A 26,399-nucleotide genomic window follows, 5' to 3' on the forward strand; every position below is an offset into this window, starting at 1 on the left:
ACCCCCCTGCCATGGCAGGGACACCTTCCACTATCCCAGGTGGCACAGAGCCCCATCCTGCCTGGCCTTGGGCACTTTCCAGGGATGGGGCAGCCACAGCTTCTCTGGGCAGCCTGTGCCAGGACTTCACCACTGCCCAGGAAAAAATTCCCTGCTAATACTCCTTCATGCCACTCCTTTGGATTTCAGCAGAAAGACACACGTTTCAGCTGAGTCAGGAAGAGCTGTGCCACTGGTGTCTTGGCTTGCTTGACAGCATGGCCTGGCCTTTCTGGCACCACAAGTGGGCTAAGGGTTGTAGAAATAATACAGTCTTCCTTCTGAATGATGTCTTGTCTTTTGACCCTTGTTTTGTCCCTCTGTGTGCTTCTTCTCCAGCTGGGACGACAGCAGCTCTGTCAGCAGTGGGATCAGTGACACCATAGACAATCTCAGCACGGATGACATTAACACCAGCTCCTCCATCAGCTCCTATGCCAACACTCCTGCCTCCTCCCGCAAGAACTTAGATGCACAGGTGAGAGCCTTGCTTTATTCAGCTAACATTGGTATTTGTTGTTTTCTCTGTGCAGGAGGTGTAGTTGTTTTATGTGCCCATGTTCACAGGGGTTCTTGGTTGAAGGAATAGATGAGGATCTGACTCCATGTTTCACAAGGCTGATTTATTATTTTATGATGTATATTATATTAAAACTATACTAAAAGAATAGAAGAAAGGATTTCATCAGAAGGCTGGCTAAGAATAGAATAGCAAAGAATGATAACAAAGGCTTGTGGCTCAGACAGAGAGCCCGAGCCAGCTGACTGTGATTGGCCATTAATTACAAACATCCAACAAGGGCCAATCACAGCTGCACCTGTTGCATTCCACAAATAACAGATAACAGCAGCAGATAACCATTGTTCACATTTTGTTCCTGAGGCCTCTCAGCTTCTCAAGAGGAAAAATCCTAAGGAAAGGATTTTCCATAAAAGATGTCTGCAACAGTTTTAGGTTGCTGAACTTGAACACACAGCCTGCCCTCAGTATAGACAGTGTCAATAATAACCACCTTGTCATCCATGGCATTTACAAATATTTCCTCTGTGGGTGGAACCATCAACCCATGGTGATGTCACAACAATTGGGTCTTGTCTTCCTGGAGGCACTGCTGCACAGAAAATAGATTTTATATAGATATTTTTGAAATATCTATATAAATATATAGAGTGAAATGTTACATTTTTCTTAGAGAATATGAAATGGTATTACCTTTTTCCTTTAAATAATAGAATACAATAAAGTAAACATCAAAGTTCAACGGTTGTTTATGCTTTCATCAAAAATGTAAGCATGTTATGCAAATGAAATTGACTTTATTAAATTTCCAGAGCTGTGTGTTATTGAAGGCTTTCTGTGCTTGCCAGCATTTCGTAGGAGGATAAACTTTGCCTCCATCAGCAGGATATATGTACACTTTGTGCTCAGACACCGCACATCCAAAGAGTGTGGAACTAGTGAAGGCATCTAACAGCTTTTCATTGACCAAACAAACTGCATAACACAGAGATTTGCACTAATACAAACTGCATTTTTTTTTTTTTACCAATTCCATAGATTTTTGTTTGGACTAAAAAGCCCAGCTTTGTTCTGGTGCTGCTGGAGGGACTCAGGTGCTGTGTGCTGCAGCCACCGGGCTGTGGTGACCTGGCAGAGGACAGGGATGTTGGTGTGACCTGCTCCTCTGTTCCTTCCCTCTGTTAATCTCCTCCAGTCCTTTTCTTCAGTGCCTCCTAAATCTGTTTTTGGCATCAGTTTTGAGGGAGACCTGTGGTTGCTGTGAAGTATTGCTGTGTCTGAAGAGCTGAGGTGCAAGCACAGAGCAGTGTTTGTTCCCTTGCCATGCAGTGCATATTTGAGCCTGCACAAAGGGTTCCAGGTAGCCTCTGTTTGCCTCTCAGCAACTGCACAGGCACCTGGAACTGCCAATACAAGGCCCATACAAGCTGAGAGGAGTTAAGATCTATCAAGCATGTCTTTCAGAATAAGATGGGCAACTGGAAGTATTTTTTGACCATTGTTACTGTCTCAACATTGTAATACTGTTGGGGAGGGAAAAAGGAAAACTTAGGGAGATGTGACTAAACATTAACCTGAGGAAAAAAAATAAAAACTCATGTGACTTCTATCTTTTGGTGGATCAGATTCTTGGAAGCACCTCTGAGAGATCAAAATCTGTGTTGACAAACTCCTCTTCCTCCTCCACAACTATTACAGTATCCAAGAGGGTGCAGACAGACACCAGAAGAAAAGCAGCTGGAGCTTGTTCAGGCAGTGGAGCGTGGTTATTGGCAGAGGAAGCTGGGAGCCAAGAATGTACAAGTAGTGTTTGCAGTTTTTTGGTGTGATGTGTGTCTCTGACCTGCTTCTCTCCTCAGTTTTCATGAATGGCAATCTTTATTCCAAGTCTTCTGTTATCTGCAAATTGTCCAGAAAAATAGTTCATTTTCAGTGGAACAAACTGCCTGAATCTTGTCAGCCAAGGGAGTGAAATGGAGTGCTGAAATGTGTGGCTTGCAGGGTTAATTTTTGGCTGACCTCAGAGCTCATGATGCAGTGAATGCTGCAGAGACACCTTTTCTGTCCTCCTGAAGGACCCTGTGACAGCCAGTGCCCAGGCGTGCCTTCCCCAGGGTGCTTCCACACAGCACTAGCACGCATTTGCAGAGGGATGTGGACTTTTCTTCTGAGGGTGTCCCTTGCTTTGGTTCCCCTAAACAATCGGTGCTTTTGAGCTGCTGTGATTCTGTCACATCTCTTAGAGAGGATACAGAAGTTGGATTTCAGATAATTAAGGAGGGAGCTTGAAGCTAATACATGTGCAGCTGGGAGTCCAAGCAAATAATGCAGCAACATCAAAGGGAGAGAGTCTGAACATGTCAGTGTGTGCTGATAAAATCAGGAACTCAGGCAGAATCATCTCTGCAAAGAAAGGCATAGTTGCAGGAAAAAATGTCTGTTGAGATTTCTCTCTGATTTTCAGGGCTCTTGAGAACCCCATACTCCAGAAGCTGCAGTTTCCCCATCTTTGAGAAACAGGACTTAAATATGATATTAACTCAGTCTTCAGAGACATTCATAGCTGTATCCTCTTTTCATAGCAATGCAGTGAAGATGCTTGCAAGTTGTTTCTGAACAAGCTAGTGATGGGAACCAGAATTTGCCTTGCCACATTCCCATGTCCTGCTGTGATTGTGCCAAGTACCAAACCATTTAATGTAGTTACAGGAGTTTTGGCAGCCTAGTATTTGTCCTTTTTATTGCACAGAATTAGATAAGTTGCCTTTATCACAGTACTACATATAGTGTGCCTTTAAAGTCACATCATATGCATACTTTTAGGAGAAATTAAGACCTAGGTGGGCATTTGAAAATAACTTATTTAAGTGAAATAAGATGGGAGAAAGAGACCAAGTAACAAATTCAATCATGTGATGGTGAAAAGATAGGAAGATGGAAAGGTTCCTTTAGATAGAAAACTGCAGCCTCCCTAAGCAGTTGGATAAGACATCTTCTCAGGAAAGATGGGTTTGTTCTGTTCACAGCTTCAGATTTACAAAAACTTTGAGTGAGTTGAGAAATGCTGGTGGTTTGCTCCTAGCTCAGGCTTTGCTCTCAGCTTGTGCTCGCTGTGTCTTGCCATGACCTCCAGCCAGAGTATTTCCACTTTCACCCCTCTGGGTGGGTGGGGTTTCTGCTGCAGTCCCCCAGCCAGGTTTCACTGTGTTTTGGGTTTGAGTCCTTAGTCATGTTTCTGTGCTGTTCTCAGTGTTTACCATTAAACAGAGGCATCTCTGGCCAGAGGGTTTCAGTGGTGGAGGTGCAGCATTTCAAAGGCTGCAGGAAAGCTTTGGCTGTGGGAGCAGTAGTAGAATAAAAGGCAGGAGAGCAAAGGTGGAGAGGATTTCTTGCAGTGCTGTTCTCTCTGTGCAGACTGACTGTACTAACCTTACAGATTAGGGGAGGGGAAATAGGTATAGGAATATTTTCTAGTCAACCAAAACTAGAATAAGGCCTTTGCTAGCAGGTAGGTGTATTTCTTGTTCTTGAACACTAGCAGTGCATACACACAATTCCAGACAAGGAGCTTGGAACAAGATACTGAAGTGACCACGTGAGGAATGGTGTCTTTGAGATGGCTTTGTTGGTTGATACTTTGGTACTTTTTGCCTGTGCTCTCTTCCAAGATTTGTGAATGTAGGAGCTGTTTGCATGAAATAGTGATTTTGGAGAGGCACAGGACATAGGAGCAGTCACACTGTGAATTCATTACACACCTGCTGATGGTCAGAAATAGAAAGGTGACCCACCTGCCCCAAACCTGGCAGGCACAGGAAGAGAAGGGAGTTAGAAGGCAGAGATCCATTCAAGCCTACACGGGGTTGCTCTCTTTGAATGGAGAGGTAGGGAAACAAGCACAAGGAAAGTACAAGTATATGATATTACCTAAATCCATAATTCAAAATGCAGGTTAGTCTTATGACTCAATATGTAGATAAATAACCCAAGCCCTGTTTCCTGACTGAAGAGAGACCGTTGTGATATGTGGTGTCAGCTTTCACACACAGATTGCTTAACTAGTTTTTCAGGCTTTAAAAAAAAAAAAAGTAGTTACAGTAAAAAGCAGAGGAAATTCAACCACAGTTCCTCTGAATTCTTTAATATTAATGGTGTGATCTGATAGGTAAAGTCATAAACTTAAAACATTCTTTAGGAGCTTAAAAGCTGAAAAGCGTGGTAAATAATCTTACAGCTTCTCTGTGCTGTGTTTTTCTGTTTATCCAAAAGGAATAAAGACTGTGAGCTTTATAATGCTTTGGGATATTTAAAATAATTTCCTTTTAAATAAATTATTCCTTTTGCCTACCGCACAGTTCTGAGCACATTCACCTTCTGCTGAGGCTGCAGGGCAGAAAGGTGGCACCAAACCTCACCAAAAGCCATCAGCCTGTGCTTGGAACTGCAGGCAGGTGCTGAACTGTCAGTCCCTTTCATGGTGCTGTGGTGCTTGGAGAACCCTTCAGCTGTGAATTTCTTATCCTGATCAGAGTCAAATGCGTGGATATTTGTCATTTGTGCCTGATCACAACATGGTTGGTTGTGGTGTGACCGCATTCAGCAGATTTAATCAACAGCATTTCACAGGAGTAGAATTCTAGAAGAGTAATCGTTAGCAGTGGGAAATATTAATGCATATATGTATAAAGTATACACATATATATAGGGTAGTGTATTTAATGTAAGCATTTCTGAGATTTTGGCAAAGGTTTACTAATGGGAAATTTTTCGATTTAATATTGAGCTTAGCAAAATTCTCCATAAGAGACTGGTAACAATCAATCTGTGCAAAGAGTAGGGGAAAAAACAGTCTGCAAGAGAAACTAAAGTAATTTATGCATTGAAGTCAGTCTCAAGTATTGTTAGAAAGTTTTTCTTCAGTCCTTGGGTGTCCTTCTACTATGTTAGGTTAGAATTAAGAGCATTCCACATATTCAGATCTGTTCCAAAAGCTGCCTCCTCATGCTCTGGAGATCAGATTGCCAGACAAGAGATAAGAAAGCAGCAGGAACAAAGGAAGGCACAGGTTTGAAATGCTTTTTTGGCATTGCAGTAAAAGGGTTTGTCAGAAATTTGAGATGGAGGATTATAAATGTCATGGAGCTGAATCTGTCCTTTATACATCAAGTAGTGTTTTTTCCCCCTTTATTCATTCCAAGGAGTGTGGCTGTTGTGTTTTTTTGTATTTTTCTTACAAAGCATATTAAAAAAACATGTCATTGCTGGGGTTAATTTTTTGCTGTGACATTTCTTCATCAAAAGTATGTCATGTTTGTTGGTACTCAGAGATGACTGCTGAGCTGATTAATCAGGGTGATGGTTCCTCCTTAGGAAGCTTCTTAAAAGAAAGACTTGCTCTCAAAGTTGCCTTGCAATTCCTTATCTGCCCTAGACCGACGCAGAGAAGCATTCCCAGGTGGAGCGGAATTCCTTGTGGTCGGGCGATGAAGTCAAGAAATCCGACGGGGGATCTGACAGCGGCATAAAGATGGAGCCGGGCTCCAAGTGGAGGCGGAACCCCTCTGATGTGTCGGACGAGTCTGATAAAAGCACTTCTGGTCGGAAGAACACTGTTATTGCCCAGACGGGCTCCTGGCGGCGGGGCATGTCCGCTCAGGTTGGCATCACCACACCAAGGCCCAAACCTGCAAACACCTCAGGCACCTTAAAGACACCTGGAACAGGTGAGAGAAGGCGTAAGGTGTAAACAAGCCAAAAATGTGTTCGGTGTGAAAACAGTTTAAATACTTTGTGGAGGCAGAACCTGAACTTCAGGTAATCCTGGCTGTATTTTTAGGCATTGCTTTAACCTAAGCAGCATCTTGTATGTCCACGTTTCTATTTCTGGCTGAAAATGTGTATTTCGAATTATTACACCCTGCCAGTTGTTTTCATGATAAACTCTGGTCTTAAGCCAAACTATTTATTTGGCACAGTATTGCTGTGTGAAGAACAAATAATATAATTTTAGTTTTGAAAATCACTGTTTTTGAAAATCATTGCTAACCAAGAGCATACAATATATATGGTTGAGGAGATTTTTTTTTCCCCCCCTTACTAAACAAGCATGTTTGTTTATACTAAACCTGATTTCTGGATTTTAAGTGTATTAATGATTTTAGCACTTGCAGGTGTATGAATGAAAATTGGTTGAATTTGCATAATCAAGCAATATAATTTAATATCTCTCTTTTTATTAGGTCTTGTACACAATTGTATATGAAAAAGTTAAAGTTACATACTGTTTTGAACAATACAAATGCTTTAACAATGCCTTTTAGGGAAATTATGCTATCAACCTAACACTACTAGTGCGTAATGATAGAAACGATCGATCTGTGGTAGCTTCAGAGAGAAACTTTTTTTTCTTATCTGTCACTATTATGTGAGGCTGTTCTGCTTTGCATATTCTCAAAGGCAAAGGCACCACACACTTTCTTTGGCAAGTCTGCATGTGTAACTCACTAGGGTGGCATGTAAGCTCAGTGCAGACTAGATCATAACTTTGAACCGCACTGCAGTGGCTAATGCGCTTTTGCTTTTCATGCTGCTTTGAGTTTCATCATTTGCTTGATGTTTTCAAGTCATTAAATATTAGAATTCTTTTTCTATTTTTGTAGGGAAAACTGATGACGCCAAGGTATCAGAAAAGGGTAGACTATCTCCTAAAGCTGGACATGTTAAACGTTCCCCATCAGATGCAGGACGCAGCAGTGGTGATGAATCCAAAAAGCTTCCCACAAGTAACTCTAGGACAGCTGCTGCTAATGCTAATGCATTTGGATTTAAGAAACAGAGCGGGTCAGCCGTAGGCATGACCATAATCACTGCCAGTGGGGCAACTCTCACCAGTAGATCGGCTACCTTGGGAAAGATCCCCAAGTCATCTGGACTCATGGGTAGGACCACTGGTCGGAAGACTAGTGTTGATGGCTCCCAGAACCAGGATGATGGCTACTTAGCACTTAGTGCACGAACTAATCTCCAGTACCGTAGCTTGCCCCGGCCCAGTAAATCCAGTAGCAGAAGTGGAGCTGGGAATAGATCTAGCACGAGTAGCATAGACTCCAACATAAGCAGCAAATCAGCTGGGTTGCCTGTCCCTAAAATCAGAGAGCCTGCCAAGGTAATCCTTGGAAGCTCTCTGCCAGGATTAGTCAATCAGACTGATAAAGAGAAAGGGATTTCGTCTGACAACGAAAGCGTGGCTTCATGTAATTCTGTTAAAGTGAACCCTGCATCACAGCCTGCTGCTAGCGGAGCTCAGAGTACCCACCAGCAAGGAGTCAAGTACCCCGATGTGGCCTCTCCCACCCTGCGCAGGTAGGCACAAATTCCTCCGTTCTGCAGTGGTGTTGGTGGGAGCTCGATGAGCAGCACTGCCAGCCCGGCCTGGCTGGCCTCGGTGCAGCACTTTCTATTCAGTGGCTTACTTCAAGGTCTTGGTATTTACATTTAATTTCACACAAACAGCTTGGCCAGCGTTGTGGATACGTAGGGCGTCACGCGACAGCAGCAGAAATCCAACGTTCAGGGAAAAAGCCAAGCCTGTCTGGCAGAAGCTTTGGCAGTTACAATTTGAGTCACCTTGTTGCAGAAATCATACCTGGAGGCTTTCATCTGTGCAGATGTCACAGATATAAGAATTTTCTTACCTGAAGGTTATTGAGGAGTTCTTGCACAGATGTATATGTTACAAACCTGGAAATATTCCAGTCGTGGATCAAATAAACCAACAATTGGAGGGTTATCTCAGATTTTCGTTATGACAGCGGCATTGACCTGCCAGGCTTAGATTCACCCAAAGCAAACTATTATAGCTTGTGTGGATTAGCCCAGTATGTTGCAAGACTCAACATTTTAGCCTGTGAAGATGAACCCTAAATAAAATTGCTGTCTAAGCTGGGTTAAATTTTCTTATTTAATACTATTTTTTGGACAAAAATCCTGTCTTCTATTTCTCCAAGAGTACCCCACACACTAACATTAACAAATAGTTAGTGAGGAGCTGATTGTTGATGCAGTGTATATCAGAGCCTTGATATTGGTGAAAAGTTCTGTTAATATTATTTTTCAACTGAATTTGAGTAGCTTGTGTGTTTCAAGTTGCAGTGTTTTGCATTTCATTTTGTCGTGATGCCCATATTACCCATACAGTTATGCTCCATCATCCTGCTTCCAGTGATGTGAGAAAGCCCCATTCCATCTGAAGCACCAGTGCAAGCATAATGGCTGTGATGGCAGCTTAGGCTGATGCTTTGAACTGTTTTTAGATGGGTGGTTTTATTTGAAGAGTCTGTGTGAGGATAATTGAAGATACTTTATTTTGTGCCTGGTTAACAATAGATAAGCCGTGTACTTTGGAACATGTAATTTTCATCAGTGGCTAGTTCAAAACTCCAGTAGGCCTTTCACTTCTATAGGATACACAATGAGAATTGCAGATTTTCAGTGTTTTCAGTGATTTCAGTGTGCCTCAGGCACACTGGTGGGAATGTGATTGGGATTTTTTTATTACTGAGAAGCTGCATTGCTGGCTGTGTAATTGAAATGCTACATTAGAAATACACGAAACTTCAAAGAGCAGACACTGAGGCTCAATTTAACTATTCCCTCATTTGATTTACAATTTCACACTTGAATTTTCACCAGCCTGTCAAAGTTGTCATGTGTTGAAATATATCAGAGTTGAATTGGGCCTCGTCTGCTTATTACTGATTTCTGAGATGACAGTAAAGAAGATTTTGAGCTTAATTTTTGTAGTTGAGTTGCAGACATTGTTTTTTGCATATTTCCTCTTGGCCCTGTATTTTTTTTGGTGCTACACAGTGAATTAGTACCCATACCTTTGTAATCGTACAGACTTACCTATAAGTTCGCAAATATATGTAACTTCCATGTTGTCATAAACAGGGGGTAGCTTAAAAGCAGCCTATAAACAGTGTGTGGGTGTTTGGGGTTTTTTAAGCTCTGGGATGCTTTCTTTAGGAATGGCTTCCCCAGTGCAGCTGAAGAGGATGTATGCTCTGGCGCAGGAATACCTTGGGGAATGCACTGAGCTGGTGTAGCTGCTGAGTGCCATGGAATCATGGACTGGTTTGGGTCAGAAGGGACCCTGAAAATCATTTTATTCTGATTCCCCTGCCATGGGCAGAGAGTCCTTCCACTGTCCCAGCTGGTTCAAAGCCCCGCCCAGCCTGGCTTTGAGCACTTCCAGGGACCCAGGGGCAGCCACAGCTTCCCTGGGCAGCCTGTGCCAGGACCTGCCACCCTCACAGGGAAGGATTTCTTCCTTATGTCTGATCTGAACCTGCCCTCTCAGTTGGAAGTGTTGTCCAGGTGCCCTGTGGCGAGTACGTACCTGCCCAGCCCAGGTGTGTTTCATGCACTGGAGCTGCAGGAAGCACCTGTGCAGCCTGGGCACCGCAGCTGGGCCATGCACAGCATCATTCCAACCCTGCTGACCGAAGCTGGGCCCTAGCAAGGCTTCCTCCTGCTGCTGCCTAGAACTCCCATAAGGCAGCCTCTTGACTACTTAAACCCAAAAATAAGTATTTGGAGAGGAAGGGAAGCAGATCAGCTTCTCCTCCCGAGCTCTGGGGATGAGAAGCAACATCAGCTTGATGGTTTCACAGCTCCTATGTGTCCGCTCTTCCCTCTCCCTGATATAGCTGGGCAGCAGGAGCTCTTTCTTTTAAAAGACTTAGGGGTGGGCATGCACCAGGCAGAACTTTCTCTGCTTTGGAGCATGCCCAGGTTGTTGGACACCTGGACACTAAGTCACTTTGTCCATCACTTCCCAGGAACACAGGCTGTGTTAGAGCTGGGCTTGCTCCAGGTGCTGCAGGTGCCCAGCTCTAACACAGCCTGTGTTCCTGGGAAGTGATGGACAAAGTGACTTAGTGTCCAGGTGTCCAACAACCTGGGCATGCTCCAAAGCAGAGAAAGTTCTGCCTGGTGCATGCCCACCCCTAAGTCTTCAGGAACACTTGTATGTAGGTGCTGTAGTCCTCTATTCTGAAAGGTTTAATCCACAGTGAATGATAAAATACAGGAGCCAAGAGGCAGAAACAAAAGCAGTGTTTTGGGGTGGGTGTTTGAAGCTGGAGTGGAAGATACACTTCTTTCCTAATTCTGAAGATCAGTTTTGGAATGATTGATAATTTAGTCTGAAGCATGTTTACTACTGAAGCACTTGGGCACTTCTGAGAGGTTTCCCATTGACTGTTTTTGAGGGCACTGGGGTCTTTCCTTCCTTGGCATGAGCTGCATCACAGGCAGCAGTGCTGCTGTGGTCAACCTCCTCCATCCCCTCCCTCCTCCACTTCTGGAACTCACCTAGCTTTTTACTAGCCCATTCCAGGTGCCAAAAAGCTGGTAACATCACATTCTCCACTAAAAAATACTGTTCCCAGCCAGCTTGGCTCATGGAATGAAGCAAGCCTACATTTGGTATGAGTACAGTGTTGCATCCCAGCAAAAGCTGCTTCTGTGAGGAGCATTTGGTGATTTGTGCAGAATTTACCTGGTCAGCAAGCTTCCAATCTCTAGTATTCCATACATCAGATTGTTTCTCTGGTGCCCTTTTTCCTTAAGGAGCAGAAGAGGATGTGGTTGTATGTCAGTTCTGTGAAGCTGTATTTTAGCTTTGTGGAAGTATTGGTTGATTCAAAGGTGACACACCTGAGATAGGTTTGGTGCTGTTGTAATTGCCTCTGGGCTCCATTGAAAGGACAGTGAACACAAGGAGATTATCAATGTAGAGTTGCATATGTGCAATCTAGGATCATGTACTCAATACTGGTTTTCTGAAGCTAAGATGAAATAGAAGATATCCTTGTGCTTACTGTTCCATTTTATGTATTTTTCATGCTGTCTTCTTTTTTACAGACTTTTTGGTGGCAAGCCTGGTAAACAAGTTCCCATCACAACAGCTGAAAATATGAAAAACTCAGTAGTCATCTCCAACCCTCATGCTACCATGAGCCAGCAGGGTAACCTTGACTCCCCATCTGGCAGTGGTGTGCTGAGCAGTGGGGGCAGCAGTCCCCTCTATGGTAAAAACACAGATCTCAACCAGTCTCCACTGGCTTCCAGCCCCAGCTCTGCCCACTCGGCTCCTTCCAACAGCTTGACATGGGGTACCAACGCCAGCAGCTCCTCTGCAGTTAGCAAGGATGGCCTTGGGTACCAGTCTGTCAGCAGCCTTCACACCAGCTGCGAGTCCATAGACATCTCCCTGAGCAGCGGAGGTGGGCTGAGCCACAACTCCTCCAGTGGCTTGATTCCAGCCTCCAAGGATGATTCTCTGACTCCCTTCGTCAGAACCAACAGCGTTAAGACCACGCTGTCTGAAAGGTTGGTGGGTTTTTCTCTTCTTTCCATGTGTTTGTGTCTCGAGTGGGAATGAAGTCCTGGCAGCAGTAGCCAGTGCTGCATATACAGATCAGGTAATGCCTCTTAGCAGACAGTGCAGGTAGCTCCAGGACTAGAACATACAGATAAGTTATTCCCAGAAAGGAGCCCAGTTCAGAGCAGGAGGATGGGTTCAGAACAGGTTTTTATTTTGCTGTCACAGCCAATGTGACAACTTTTTTTTGCTACCAGATCCTTTCAAAGATCTACTTTTAATTGAGCTGGTAGTGGTATTTTTAAAAACCTTCCAGTTTTGATTTGAAAAGTCAACTGTTTCCTGTTAAACCTTTTGATTGTAGAATTTGATGACTTTCAAACTGGGGGTGATGCTCAAAAGACAAGTCCCCATCTCCATAGTCACTTGATCCCTTCTCATCCTCTCCCTGCTGTCTTGTCCTATCTCCAGTTATTCACTGCAATATTTCAGTACAAGCATTCGTGTGAATGCTTAGTGAATCCTGTTGGAAGCTGGATCCACGTGAAGAACAATCAGCTGGATTGTATTTCAGACTGATCAGTTCCCCAGCTCTGTGCACAATGAGGTTCACTGGTACCTGTGTGGGCACAGGGTGGGACCTGGGAGGAGGCTGAGCAGGAAGGAGGGAACAGGGCTTTTCCAGTATCAGAGCTGGATCGGTGCCACACTGAGCTGGCACTGGGGTGAGCTCTGCAGGTCTCCGAGGGACCTCTTGTAGAAAGTAGAACCCTTCCAAGCCCTGGAAATCAGCTGTGTCCTGGTGTGTAGTGATGAGTTCAGGTAGCAAGATTTTTGTAGCTGCGTCTCAATGGAGAAAATTGCACCTGAATGTAATGTTCTGACAGTTTGGGGTTCTGTTTGTGTTTTATTATAATTCCTTTTTGTTGCTTCATCTTTTCATTCTAATACTCCTTCTTCTCTTGTTTTCTGTCTTGTTGGACTGCTCTTTCTAGCCCTCTTTCCTCCCCTGCTGCTAGCCCCAAATTCTGCCGAAATACTTTGCCCAGGAGACAGGACAGGTAATGCTGTCTCAGGACAGGAGTATGCTCAAGGCTGCAGGTTTTGTTGCCCATCTCAGTGAAGCAAATTGTTTTGTGCCAGACTGTGCTCAGTTCAGTGCTCTGTTGTGTTCATCATCCAGGTGTGAACTGACACAAAGACATGCCAGTGAGAGTCCCTGCAAACACCCATCTCCCCACCCAGATCAATCTGGAGAGTGGCATACAGCACAGTTGGCATGTTTCTGGTGTTGCTCTCATTTCTGGGATGCCCTTTGGTTTGGGGGACTATTTTTAATCCACCCTTCATATCTTTGCCAAAGGCAATTTGGAAGTCAAGCCCTTTTTTTTTTTTCCCTTCGAATCTAAACTCTCACTAGCATTTCAGCATTCCTCTGGCATGCTGCTTTTCCCACTGCCTTTCTGGCCTGTCCCTTTTGTTGTGAAGTCCCTGTGTCATTCAATGTTGTCAGTCTCTTACTGCAGCTTGGCTCATGAGTGTTTTCCAAGTACTTTGGTACTTCACAGTCATCCTTGTACAAATGAATGTTAAAGTTAGGAAAAGATGACACAAATCTAAACATTCAAGCTCACTTTTTCTCACTGATGTAATTTTTATCCCAGTCCCGTACTGTAACTTAGCTATAAGGGTTGTCATTTAATTAATTTACTTAACCACAGGGGTATTTTCTTTAAAAACAAATTAACAGGCTCTGCTTGTCAGTTGTAAAAACATAAACTGAAATAGTTGAGTTTTGGGCAACTGATCGGTCCATTTTACTTTGCTAATGGAACTTAGACTAAGATTTGGAAATTTTAACAGTCTGGGCTCAATACCTCTTTACAGCAATTAGGTGCATTCCCTAAAGGGTGTCTGCTGAAAGAAATGATGGGAAGGTGGTTTGGACTAGAATATTCCCATGAGGTTTTACCAATAGCCTGCTGAAAAGTGTATTTTTAGGCACCCATTTGATGTTTAGAGAGCCATTTTTGTTCATTGTGGGTAGGAGAAACAGTGAAGTGAGGTTGTGAACAGATGTGGTTCCTTGGCATGGTAGCAGCTGCATGTTTGTGCAAACTCCACCTGGTGAGGAGGTCTGTGCATGTTCCTGCAGGGACGCCCCAGCACCTTTTCCTCTGAAAAGGTGATGCAGATGTTTGTGCGTCCTTCGTCCTGATCTGACTCCTTCCCTTTTGTTCTTCTCTGAAGTTCTTTTCTTTTAACTTTTCTGCAGCGACCCACACCTTGATAGGAACACTTTGCCTAAGAAGGGACTCAGGTATTGGTGTTTCCACGTGGTTTAACATCTTCTGTGGTGGCTTTGGAGTTTGCTTTGTGTTTCTGTTGTGGCTGCTGGTGATGGTCGCAGTTTGCAAGAGGTGGCAACAATACTCTTCCTTTTTTCTTCCTTTCTTCTTCCTTTTTCTTCCTTTCTTCTTCCTTTCTTCTTCCTTTCTGCTTCCATTTTTCTTCCTTTTTTCTTTTTTCTTCCTTTCTTCTTCCGTTTCTTCTTCCTTTTTTTCTTCCTTTCCTTTTCTTCTTCCTTTTCTTCTTCCCTTTTTCTTCCTTTTTTTTCCTTTTTCTCTTCCTTTTTTTCTTCTTTCTTTCCTGCTTTCTTTCAATCCTCAAAGAAGGCCATTGACAGCTGAGCTTTTTTCATCCAGTGTCCTCACTGCTTGAGCAAGAACTGTGGCTTTTGCTGGCTTAATTGCTGAAAAGCATCTCGAACCATCCCTGGGCTTGATTTAAAAACGTTAATACTTCTGTGCCTATTACATGGAGTGACCTGAAATAGTTTTTTAACCTTGGGAACCTTGGTGTTGTGATAAATAGAAAAGATTTACAAGATCACACCAAACCTTTCAGGATGAAATTGGACATTAATTTTTTTTTAATTGTATCATAATACCTTAATCTGTGTTTTATAATCTATATTCTATTTAATCTCTACCTTATTCTCTACTCTCATAAAAAATAACAAAAAAATCATCAAATAAACTTTCAGCTGTTATCTTCTCACATGTTTTGTACATCTGTGAGGTAGTGAGTTTTATAACATTTTTTTTCCCCATTGATACAAGCAATTCTAGCCAGAATTACTATTAGCTATGTTAATTAAATGTTTTGCATGTTAGAGAATTTACAGTAGGTATCTCTGACAATTTAGGAAATTCAGTTTCTGAATTGCTTAATGCAGTGTTTGGGATCACTGCCTTGAAACTGCAGCTGTGATTTTTTCTGTGCTGTGCATCTTGTTCTTCAGAGCAGCCTTGTCCCATGAAGCTGAGTACTAAAGGCCTTTCTTAAAATGGCAATTTGTTTTAATGTTTCTATGGTCCTCTATGTCTCTAATAAATACTCTTTTCTAAGACCAACACATTTGAGTGCTGAAGAGGTAGGTATTAATGCTGACATTAAAAATAAATCTCTAGTGTGTTAAGGTAACATGACTGTTTAAAGCCCCTTTCTAAATAAACTCATTTATATGCAAAGTTTAAGAGATGCAGATTGTCAGGGATTGCTGCTGAAGTGTTGAGGCATAAGCAGAAGAATGAGTGTATTTTTTTAAAGCAGATTGGCTTTTAAAATTATTGCAGTGTTTCCATTGATTTAAAATAGTCTTAATAAGTGATATCTTACTGTAGGGCATTTACTTGAAGGGAATCAAATTAATTAAATAGATAATATTAGCAAATAATAGGCTCTACGTTTTTGGAAGGAGAGCTAGCAACTCATGAATACTTGTCCAAAGGCGATGCGTAGCCCAAGACAGACACTGAATTCCATCAGCAGAGAGTGTGACAGACACTGAATTCCATCAGCAGAGAGTGTTTCCATGAGGCTCTGGCTGTTGGTACCTGTGCCCTATCACGGAGCCCACAGAACACCTGTCTTGACGCACCTATTTTTCACACATAGACACAAGAAATGAAACCTAAACTAAAGCCAGGGTTTTTTTTTTTTTGCCACTGATGCTGGCGTAGAATGTGTTTCTGCTATTTTTATTGCCTTCAGAAAAGGCTAAACACAGCCTCCTTTATGATGTTTCATTGCTGTTGGTTTTGAACTAAATGGGATGCACCTCCACAGGCCTTATATGGATGTCTCTGCAATATGAAATATTGGGTCACAGCTTGTTAAAAAATCCTGATAATGGCTTTGTTGGCTTGAATTTGGTCATAATATCACAAAAAGTCAGCTAAGGTTATTGATGTACCAGAGTATTTAAATAGTGTTAGAGTTTTGACATAACTTAGGGAAAGGTTTTCCAAGTTACAGTTTTATTTTTAAATCATATGATGTAGCACACACTACCTTTTATCCTACCGTGCTACACAGCACAACTTCTACCTGTAACTTTTGGCTCACTCTGGTTTGGTTACACCTGAAGCCATAGGAAAGGAGTTAGTGGTTTGGTCTTTTCCCCCCAAACAGAGGCAAAATGAATTAGGAACATACTGGAAGAGCTTGGAGCAGCTCCTTAATTCAGAATTCTAATTGGTTTAGATTATTTAATACTTTAATTTCATATGAGGATTCTTCCCTTTTTCTTTCTCTCTCTCTCCCACCACAAGCCTTGTGACATTTCATGGTTGTTTTTTTTTTTTTTTTTTTTTTGTTGTTTTTTTTAAACAAAAAAGTCAAATAAATATCAAAGTTCATGGTGAAAAAACCTGTTTGTTTTTGCAGGTATACTCCATCCTCCCAGCTCCGTAGTCAAGAGGATGCCAAGGAATGGCTCCGGTCCCATTCAGCAGGAGGACTGCAGGATACTGCTGCCAATTCTCCATTTTCATCTGGATCCAGCATAACATCACCCTCTGGAACCAGATTTAACTTCTCACAGCTTGGTGAATAATTATCTGTTTGAATAATCACAGCAGTGCATTGTGTGTCCTGAGAACAGCATGTTGCACAAGATAATTTCCTTTCAGCAGCTCCCACATTGCACCTGAGGAGGCACTCTCACTGAAATGAGTGTGACTAATTAGCATTGTTATCTCCTGTGCCCAAAGGTGCCATTCTTGCAGTAACTTGGATTCTCTGGGACTAATCAGGTTCCCTAATATAAATTGTGAGCTTTATAAACTGTTCAGTAGAGCTGTTGTTGGTATCACACATTGGGGTGCTTAGAGCACATATGATGTTGCCTGCAGATGTTGCAACATCTATAATTCTGTAAAATCCAAGCATTTTACTTACTGTGTGTGCCAATCTCATCAGTTTGGTATTTTGTCTTTGTCTTTTTCAAGTGGCTCGTTGGAAAATTGCAGAAAGCTCAATCAAGCAATCTATAAAAGTCAGGGGAGTTTCAAGTCAGAAAAAATGCCATTCCTTCACTTAATTTCTTTGATAAACGCATTTTAAATTAAGGAAACAATAAATGCTGATTGGCAGGATCCATGAAGCATTGCAGGTTCTAGCTGACTGTATCAGCAGTTGAAATAACCTGATTTAAAGTGCTAGTGGTGCTCATCTCTGTTGGGCTGCTTAAATATGACTTCATTGCTTTGCAGTTTCTTCAGGTTTGTAAATTTCATCTTGAAGTGACATCTGGAAAAAATTACCTGTTTGGTTATGACTTTCAAAAGCCCCTCCATAATAATTAATATTATTGTTTAACATAAATCTATTATTGTTTATAGTAACTGATTTATAGACAATAATTGTGTGCAAAATAGTCAAGCTTGCACTTGTGAACTTCTTGTGGGAATTTGGAGCAGATTGCACAGTCACTTATTTCTAGTGTAGTTTTGAGTTGCAGTAATGACATTCTAGAGCCTTTCCTTGAGTGTTCTGGAAAGAAGCACATTGAATAAGTGGCTTTAAATAAACTGACACTTAGCAAAATTTCAGCTGAATATACACACAGCATGACTGCATTTCCAACAGCTAGCAAACTGTCAGGAAAGTTCATGAAATTTAAAAAAAATAACCAAAAAGTGTTGTCAAAAGCCCAGAAACTTAACTCTTTATGTACAGTGTTGGAGATTATTTATATTAGCTTCAAAAGCTTTTTGGCCACAAACTGCAATGAACACCCAAAAAAAAAAAGAAAGTATGTTTTTTTGTGTTTTTAAGATGAGAGCTTAGAGATAGTGGAATACAAAAGGTCATTGGATTTAATTTAAGAGCAAATGATGATATGAAATTCAAGCACCTGTGAACTGAATTATCCTGTTTTCTACAATAGTCTGTATCAGTTGATGGTATCAGAAATGTGAGATTGCAGTACTTTTGTACTCTAAACACTGACTGGAAGAATATTGGCTTTTAAGGCAAAATTAGTATTTTACAGTTCTCAGGACATCATAGCTGAAAGTTCTGAACTGTACAGCTGAACTGTACAAGCTCTTTATATTTTTGACTAAAATACATAGAAAAATGTCATTTTCTTAGAACCTGAAGGCTTTGAAGAAGGTAAGTCCTGCTCTATATAGACAAAATACTACAATTTTTGAGGAAGAACAGTTCCAAATTAAATTATGATTTAATTAATTAACTAATGAATGAATTGATTAATCAACTAATTAATGAATTAGTTAACGACAAGATAATTTCCTTTCATTCTTCCATGCCTGGGAGGTGTTAGTGAGGTGACTCAGCTTGTTTGTGGAATTATGGACACATGGACATTATGGCAACACAGACAGTGTTTAAAATTACCTTATTTGACTTGAGTTTTCACATGCATTGGCCTAGTTTGCACACCCTTACTTGAAAACCAATGAAGCCTGGAGAAGACAATATCAAAAATTTGTGTCTTAAAGTGAAGAGCAGGGTGGGAAGAACCTTTGCTGGCGGAGGATGACAGAAGGAGAGCAGGAAAGGCCATGTTGGTGGCACTAAGGGTGTGTGTGGTGTTTGTGAGCGTCCCCAGGATGAGGGAAGAGATGAGAATTCGACTCCCATGTTCTCAGAAGGCTGATTTATCCTTTCCCTTTTCCTTTCCCTTTTCTTTTCCTCCTTCTTCTTCTCCTTTCCTCCCCTTTCCTCTTTCCTCTCCTCTCCCTCTGATGAAATCCTTTCTTCTATTCTTCAATATATCGTTCTCTTTTAATATAATCCATATCATAAAACAATAAAGCCAGCCTTCTGAAGCACGGAGTGAAGATCCTCGTCCCTTCGCTGTGGGGGCTGCGGCAGAGCAGCCCAGCAGTGCGTGTTTGTTGGTTGCCTTGCAGCGAGCCCCACGAGCGCGGCGCAGCTGAGCCTGTCCAACCCCAGCATGCTGCGCACGCACAGCCTGTCCAACGCCGACGGCCCCTACGAGCCCTACGGCGACACGCGCCTGCGCAACAGCTCCGTGTCCCTGGACGACAAGAGCCGCACCATGAGCCGCTCCGGCTCCTTCCGCGACGGCTTCGAGGAGGGTCAGTATGGGGGCCGGCCCTGGCTGCTCCTGCCTGTGCGGGGGCGCGGCTCAGGCGCTACAGACGCTGTTACGTGTTCGCTCTCGGGTGTTTAGTGTGTCTTGTCCGTGGTACAAGTCAGTGTCAGGACCCAGGACATTCCTCTGGGTGATTCGAGACCCTGGCAAAGAGCTCAAAAGCCTTGGCACGGAGTCACAAACACCTGTGCCTTCCATTTCAGCCCATGGAGAAAATTGCCAACTTTGTGTGAGGAGTTACAAGCCACAGGAGTTTGAGTAGAATGATAGTGAATTTGTCACAGGGTGAGAAAGTAGAATTTTGGGGATTTAGAGTGGGGGTTCGAGAGGCAAGATGGAGCAATCTGGGCGTGTCCTGTCTTTCTTCTTCTTTTCCTCCATCTTCTGCTGTGATGGTGACGCTTCTGGATTGGTTTAGAGTAGAGACAGACTGTCTGACACAGGTGATAGATATTAGAAAATGATTGTAAATAAAGTACAGGTAGTTCTTAGTATAAAAAGCTAATACTACCCCAAGGGCAGGGACTGTGCCACTGATTGACCTGCTGGACAGATCTCAGCAGGTCAGAGAAGGAATGGAATAGATAAAAGCAAATAAACAGCTTTGAAAAACAAAACAAACTAATCTCAACTTCTTCAGTCGCAAGGCTAAGAAAAAAAAGACTTTGTAATACCTTGGGGTCATCTCAACCGCAGAAACCCAAAAGCTGTGAGTTTTGCAGTGTTCTTCTAACAAGCTACCAAACGGCTGTGTTTCTATACAAGGTCTTTTCAGGCTGAGCTATCCAATTAAGAAATGACACCTAAATTATTTTCACTTTTAGCTCAGTAACTAATCACTTGAAGTCTGCAATGTGGACTTTTCTGTGCAATCACAAAATATCCCCAAACTCAGGAAGAGGAAGGAATAAGAAGGTAAAGAAGAAGGACCAGCCTGTGCCCTAAAACTTCCATCTTATTTTATATATATATTACTATATTCTGAAACCCCAAACTCCACATTTTCTGACTCTATAATGTTACACGCTTCTAATCAAATCCACACCTGTAATCCCAGTGCTATCAACCAATTTTGGAAGCCTTTTCCATGGCCTCAGGTCAAATACAGTGCTCTCCTGGGAGTCAGAGTCTGTCAGCACAGAAAGTCTAAAATTCTCAGTGTGCAGGACTGCCAGCACAGAGATGGCCTTTGCACGTGCACTGGGCACTTCTGTGTTCAAACACAGCTTTCTCAGTGTGGAGCTCTCAGTGCTGGCTGAAACCATAGTCCTGTTCGTGGCTGTTCTGGTTGTAGAATCAGTGTGTTGGGAGAGACCCACTGGGATCATCAAATGCAGCTCCTGGCCCTGCCCAGGGCACCCCAACAATCACCCCATGTGCCTGAGAGCATTGTCCAAGCACTCCTCAAGCTCTGCCAGCCTTGCTGCTGTGGCTGCTTCCCTGGGGAGCCTGTTCAGTGCCCAGAGCCCTTTCCTGATACCCCCCCTGAACCTCCTCTGACACAGCTTCAGGCCATTCCCTGGGGTCCTGTCACTGGTCACAGAGACAGATGTGAATGATGACAGACAGAATGATGTTTATGCAGTGATTGTGTTGGTCAGACACAGGAAATAAGTGTTGTACCTAGACCTTGGCTGTTCTAGAAATGGCTTAAACATGTCCTGTGCTTCATTTTTTGTGCTCTCAGAACGACTATTTCAAGCTTAGAGTCAGCACATCAGTGTTTCTTCAGCAGGGGTATTCTGAACTTGCACTGCCACATTTCTGCTTACAGTATAGATAAGTGATATCAGTTGGACTGTTTCTATCCCAGTAATTTTTCCAGTATTTAAACTGTACTCAAACAGTCTTTGCTTTTCATTTCTGCTGAATGTCCTGGTTTGATACAACAGATATTCCAAAGGGGATTGAGTAGTTCTTTGAAACGTCTAGGCTTGTCTATTTAGTGCTTCATCATCTTTTCAAATATGTAACCACACCTGATAAAAAGAACCCATGTAAGTGTAATAAGAAAAAGCATTTACCTAGAAATGAATATTTAGTTTGGTTGCTCCTGATCAGGCATCCTTGTAGCTGTAGGAGGAGCAGCTGTGAGCACACATTAAAATCCTCAAGCATTGCACTTTGAGAAGTCAAGCATGGAGGGGCTCATAGGAAACATTTTCAGTGTTAACTCTTTGAGTCCTGTATCTCCTTGCTGGCAAGGGTTGGCAGGAGCTTGGTTGTACTTCACAGGCCACACAAGCCTTTGATGGCTCTTTCCTTCAGGAGACCTGCACTTACTCAGCACTGTTAGTACCAGTGCCCCGTGGTTTTTGCTCCCCAGGAACCAGACCTGCATGGGAGCCACACTTCAGTGCTTGCAGAAACCTTGGAGAGCTGCAAAGGGCCTGCCTGGACATTCTGGTTATCCCAGCATGGCTTTTTGCCATTGGAGAAGGTAGAAAATAGGTATTGGATATGTCTCTGGAAAGATTAATTAATTAATTGGTTATTGAATTTAGTCAGTCTAACGTCAGTACATTTTGTTGTATTTTAGAGGTCTGTGGCTAAGGATTTTTATTAGGGGTTGAAAATTATTAGAATAATGCCACAGGGCTAAAAGCTGGGTCATTGCAGGAATTAACCCTTGTTTGCTGTCAGAAAGCTGAATGTTCATGAACAGTCAAAGGCTGCCAGATGCTCAGTCAGTCAGTATAATCTGGGAAGGAATTTGAGTCTCTGTATCTGTGTTACACTTCAGTAATTTACCAGAAGGGCTACTGCAGCAAAATTTACTTGGGTTTTATTGAAGACATCCTCCAAAAAATTGTAGCCTTGGTCTTTTAACTGTGCTCAAGATTGCAGCAAGTCCATTTTGGCACATTGGAGGTTAAACTCTCTCTTGTAGTTCAGAAATTCTTGTCCAGCAGAGAGCCTGATTTGGATAAACATTTAATAAGTATTGCATGTTTGAAGATGAACCATTAAAAAAAAAAAAGAAGAAAAGGAAAATCTGAAAAGACTTAGGTGAAATGTTCTATGAAGGGCTTTTTATTCATTTGAAAAAAGTAATAAAAAGGAAGTCCCAAGAAATATCCACTAAGTTATGGACTTGAAAGTGGTTGGAAAATACCACTTTTATACCTGAGGATGGAATCTGACCCTACAGGGGACATGCTGAAGATCCCTTTCAGATCTTTCAGATTTTCCTCAATTTTTCACACCTAAAACTATAATAATATTTTACCATATGGGTTGAATGTTTAAGTGTAGTCTCTGTATTTTTGTCTTCAGGAAAAAGGTCTTCCATCACCTGCTTACCAACTCCTGCTTATTTCTCAGGGTCTAAGTGGCTAAGTGTTTCTGAATATAGCAGAGGTTTGCCTTCACCTTGAGAGAATAGATTTAAAAGTATTATAGAAATTTAAATCTGTGGTTAATGAACAAATTGATTTTATACAATCATCCAGTGTCAACGAATCAAATCCAGGTCTTAAATGAAGCTTACCAACCTACTTCTTAATTATTTCCTAGCACACAGTATTACAAGGCATTTGTTTCTCATTAACCTCCAAGCAGGGCCAGGGTTTATTCTTTAAAGCCTTTTCTCCTCTTGTCTCTGGGTATGAAGAGCAGTCATGTTCTCTCACAGCACAGCAGGTAGGTGAGAGGTTGGTCAGCCTTGCAGTAACTCCTGTGGCAGACAGGGCCAGCAGGAGCAGCCTCCAAACTCGCCAGGACTCCCTGGGGAAAAAGCACAGCACAAAAACTGAGTGCTCTCCTGGCTCTCCAGTTTCCCCACTCTTCCCCAGGAGCTGGGCTGCCACTGGCTCCACCCTGAGAGAAAAAAAGTGAAATTCTTTATCATTGGAATATAAATTGCTATTCCTTTTTGTGCTTCTGACTGCAACACCAGTTTTTCTTTCTGCTCTCTGGGCTAGAGCGTTTCTTTTCTAGCATTAAAAATGATAACATGCTGGCCTGTGCGTTTACAGTGCTTTAAAATAATAGCTCCAGAGCAATTTGGGTTTGTGGGCTGCATGCAGATGCATGCTGGCTGCAAGAAACAGGAGCATAACTGCCTTCAGGCTCCTAATTTAATGGCCTTCAAGTAGCCATCTGCAGATCCTGTAAAAAGAAATTGCACAAGTGTATTAACTCCTCAGTTGTCCTTGAAATGAGAACTCTGAAATTCTGTACACGATCAGGTGATGCAGGTGAGTCACCATTCCTGTGTCTGTGTGCTCCTTAGGGACATGGCTCACTGATGGCCTTGGCAGTGCTGGCTTATCTTAGAGGCCTTTTCCAACCCACAGAAATCTATGATTCTCTGTGATGCTGGTGTTTCACAAAGCAGGAGTAGCATTCCCAGAGTTATATGCTCTTTCCCGTTTTTCTTATTTTGCATCTTCTCTCCTGTATTAAAGTCCCAATGTGATCGTAAAAATTGCAGCTGATGCTAACTCTGTGTTGTGTCTGACCAAGTCCATGATAAAGTTTCTGTTTCCTCTCTGGCCAGTTGGTAGGGCTCTTTTTTTGTTATATCTCTATTAGGAAAAGAATTCGACAAGGAAGAACATAGGGAAGCAAACCAGAAAATTATATTATATTATATTATATTATATTATATTATATTATATTATATTATATTATATTATATTATATTATATTATATTATATTATATTATATTATATTATATTATATTATATTATATTATATTATATTATATTATATTATATTATATTATATTATATTATATTATATTATATTATATTATATTATATTCCCTCTGTGAGTCCATTTGTGGACTTATGCAGGATGGTCTCACTTTGGACTTTCCATCTTGAAAATCTTAAGGGGAAAATGCAAGTAAAGAAAAGTGAGAAGGAGATCTTAAGCACAGAACATCTGTGATATAAAGTTAAAATAGAAGTCTTCAGTGTGGAAAGTGATGGCTGAAGCAATGTGTATTGAAATTTTGTTTGTTATGAAGAGATTGGTCATCCATTCCTTCTGTTAGCACAGTGGCATGGAGGCACTCCAGGAACTTACTAATTCAGTAGCAGGTCTAACACAACTGCAAAGAATTCCATTTCTGAACACAAGAGAATTTTTCATTGCAGACAGAATGTGTCAGTGGGTTCAGTCGCAGGTAAGGGAGATAATGGTAGACAGGTCACAGCCATAATAATGGTCTGGCTGCAGTTCCCACCCCTGGAATTTCCATCTCTGCTGATTCCCAGAAGGTGCAAAGATGTACCTTTGAATAATCTCTGTGTATCTGTCTCCTCTTTTCATTCCTTTCAGTAAACATGGGCTGTGCTTGCAGCCAGGGCTGGAGCACAACCATCAGACAGAGCCTGCCTCTGACTCACACCACTTATTTTGTGTTCTTAGTGCAGGATAGTCCTTAATGTGTGACTAGAAAGATCATTTTAATTGAAAATATGATTACCCAGAGAAAGCAAATGGATGTGAGGGGGTTTTTTCACTTTCTTGTGGGTTTTCTAAATTATCTTAAATTCCTTCAGAAGCCAACTTAGACCTTGTTTACTTCTCTTTCCAGTATTGCCTTAGGATATAATGTCAGTGGGAAAGCAGAACCCATTTATTACAAGTGTAGAATTGCTCTAGGTAATTAAAGCAAAATGGCAGCTTTTCTAAGCTTTTTTTTTTTTTCTGGAGGACTTAGAAGAAAGAAAAAATTATTTTATGCTATTTCATATGATTTGTGTTCAGTTACTTGAATTTTGAATTAAAGTTTCAGTTCAGTACTATTTGTTTCTAAAAATAAAAATAAGGGAAAAGTAATTTTGCATGTTTCAGTAGCAGAAAGAATAGCTTCAGGTACTTTTTTCAATAGTGTAATAGGGAATGAAATTATGCTGTATTTATATGTAAATCCTGATGTAACAGGCATCAGCATGGTAACAACCTTGAGAATCACAGAATAGTTAGGGTTGGAAGGAACCTCTGAAGATCACCTAGTCATCAGTGTATATGTAGGTCCTTTATTGAATTTAAATGCAAAAATTGCTTGAAAACTTTTTTTCCAGAAAGTTTTGTAGCTGTGTTTTCACTGTTAATTTTTTATGAGAGAACAAACTTTGCCTTGTTAAAAAAATGTCCTTGCTTTAGAGAAACACCAAGAAATCCTGCAGGGAAAGGGAATGTTGGGCTCATTGATGCACTGGTGCAGCTCCCTTAAGTCAGCAGAAGGAAGATACAGCTGCATTTAGGGGAGAATTCACAGCCCCAAAATTAGACAGTTTTTATATCTTGGGTCCTCCACATCTCCTCCTGGAGCTGCACACTGGAGCTGGGTGTTGTGGTTTCCTCAGGACTTTCCCATCTTGGTCTGTTGCTTAAAAATAAAACCAAACAAACCTCAGTCTCACCTAAAAGTGAAGATTAAATACTTAGATTTAATTTTGTAATCCATTCTGTATTTCTTGGGGTTTTTTTAATCTTGAGTAAGCCCTTTTGCAAGAATTTTAATATCAACTATCCAGAGAAATATTTATTTCAGAACAGACCTTCATCAAAACTTTTGTAAACTTTCTTGGCCACACCTAATTTTCCCAAAAAAACAAGTATTATGAGAATTTTGAAACAGCTTTACCAAATCCAAGGTTATGGATTGTGTCAGCTGACAACGCATGCTTCAAACCATACATTATTGGTACAATAATATGATTAAGTTTATGATGGATGATGAAATTTGTGAAAGTATTTCTACAGCAGATTGGAGGTTTACAGGGGATGATTTATGATTATTCCACCCTGTGGTTAGTGCACTTGAATTCATTGTGTTTATTTTCTTTCCTTTAGTGCATGGTTCTTCTCTCTCTTTGGTGTCCAGTACATCGTCTATTTATTCCACAGTGAGTATAATGAAATAAGTGTATATTTATTCATCAAAATTATTGAATTGGCTGGTCTTGCTGTGCTAGTTTGGCCATTCAGGGAGCAGGAAAAAAGCAGTTTTCATTTGACTCTGTTCTGAATGCTAGCTAGGAAAGGAATGTTTATGTTC

At 41.6% G+C, this 26,399-nt stretch overlaps 1 protein-coding gene across 3 annotated transcripts in view; it reads left to right on the plus strand.

Annotated features, from left to right (window-relative positions):
• NAV2 (neuron navigator 2) overlaps positions 1-26,399 on the plus strand; it is a 368,440-nt gene that overhangs the window by 314,520 nt on the left and 27,521 nt on the right. For all 3 annotated transcript variants that reach the window (XM_058027192.1, XM_058027189.1, XM_058027191.1), the window contains 9 exons: positions 379-517; positions 5,991-6,282; positions 7,219-7,921; positions 11,489-11,956; positions 12,944-13,009; positions 14,224-14,268; positions 16,680-16,840; positions 19,175-19,363; positions 26,195-26,247. In XM_058027192.1, the coding sequence (XP_057883175.1) occupies positions 379-517; positions 5,991-6,282; positions 7,219-7,921; positions 11,489-11,956; positions 12,944-13,009; positions 14,224-14,268; positions 16,680-16,840; positions 19,175-19,363; positions 26,195-26,247 (2,116 nt within the window). The remainder of the gene's footprint in view (positions 1-378; positions 518-5,990; positions 6,283-7,218; positions 7,922-11,488; positions 11,957-12,943; positions 13,010-14,223; positions 14,269-16,679; positions 16,841-19,174; positions 19,364-26,194; positions 26,248-26,399) is intronic.

This window comes from Melospiza georgiana, chromosome 6 (assembly GCF_028018845.1).
Source record: "Melospiza georgiana isolate bMelGeo1 chromosome 6, bMelGeo1.pri, whole genome shotgun sequence".
Taxonomy (NCBI): Eukaryota; Metazoa; Chordata; class Aves; order Passeriformes; family Passerellidae; genus Melospiza; species Melospiza georgiana.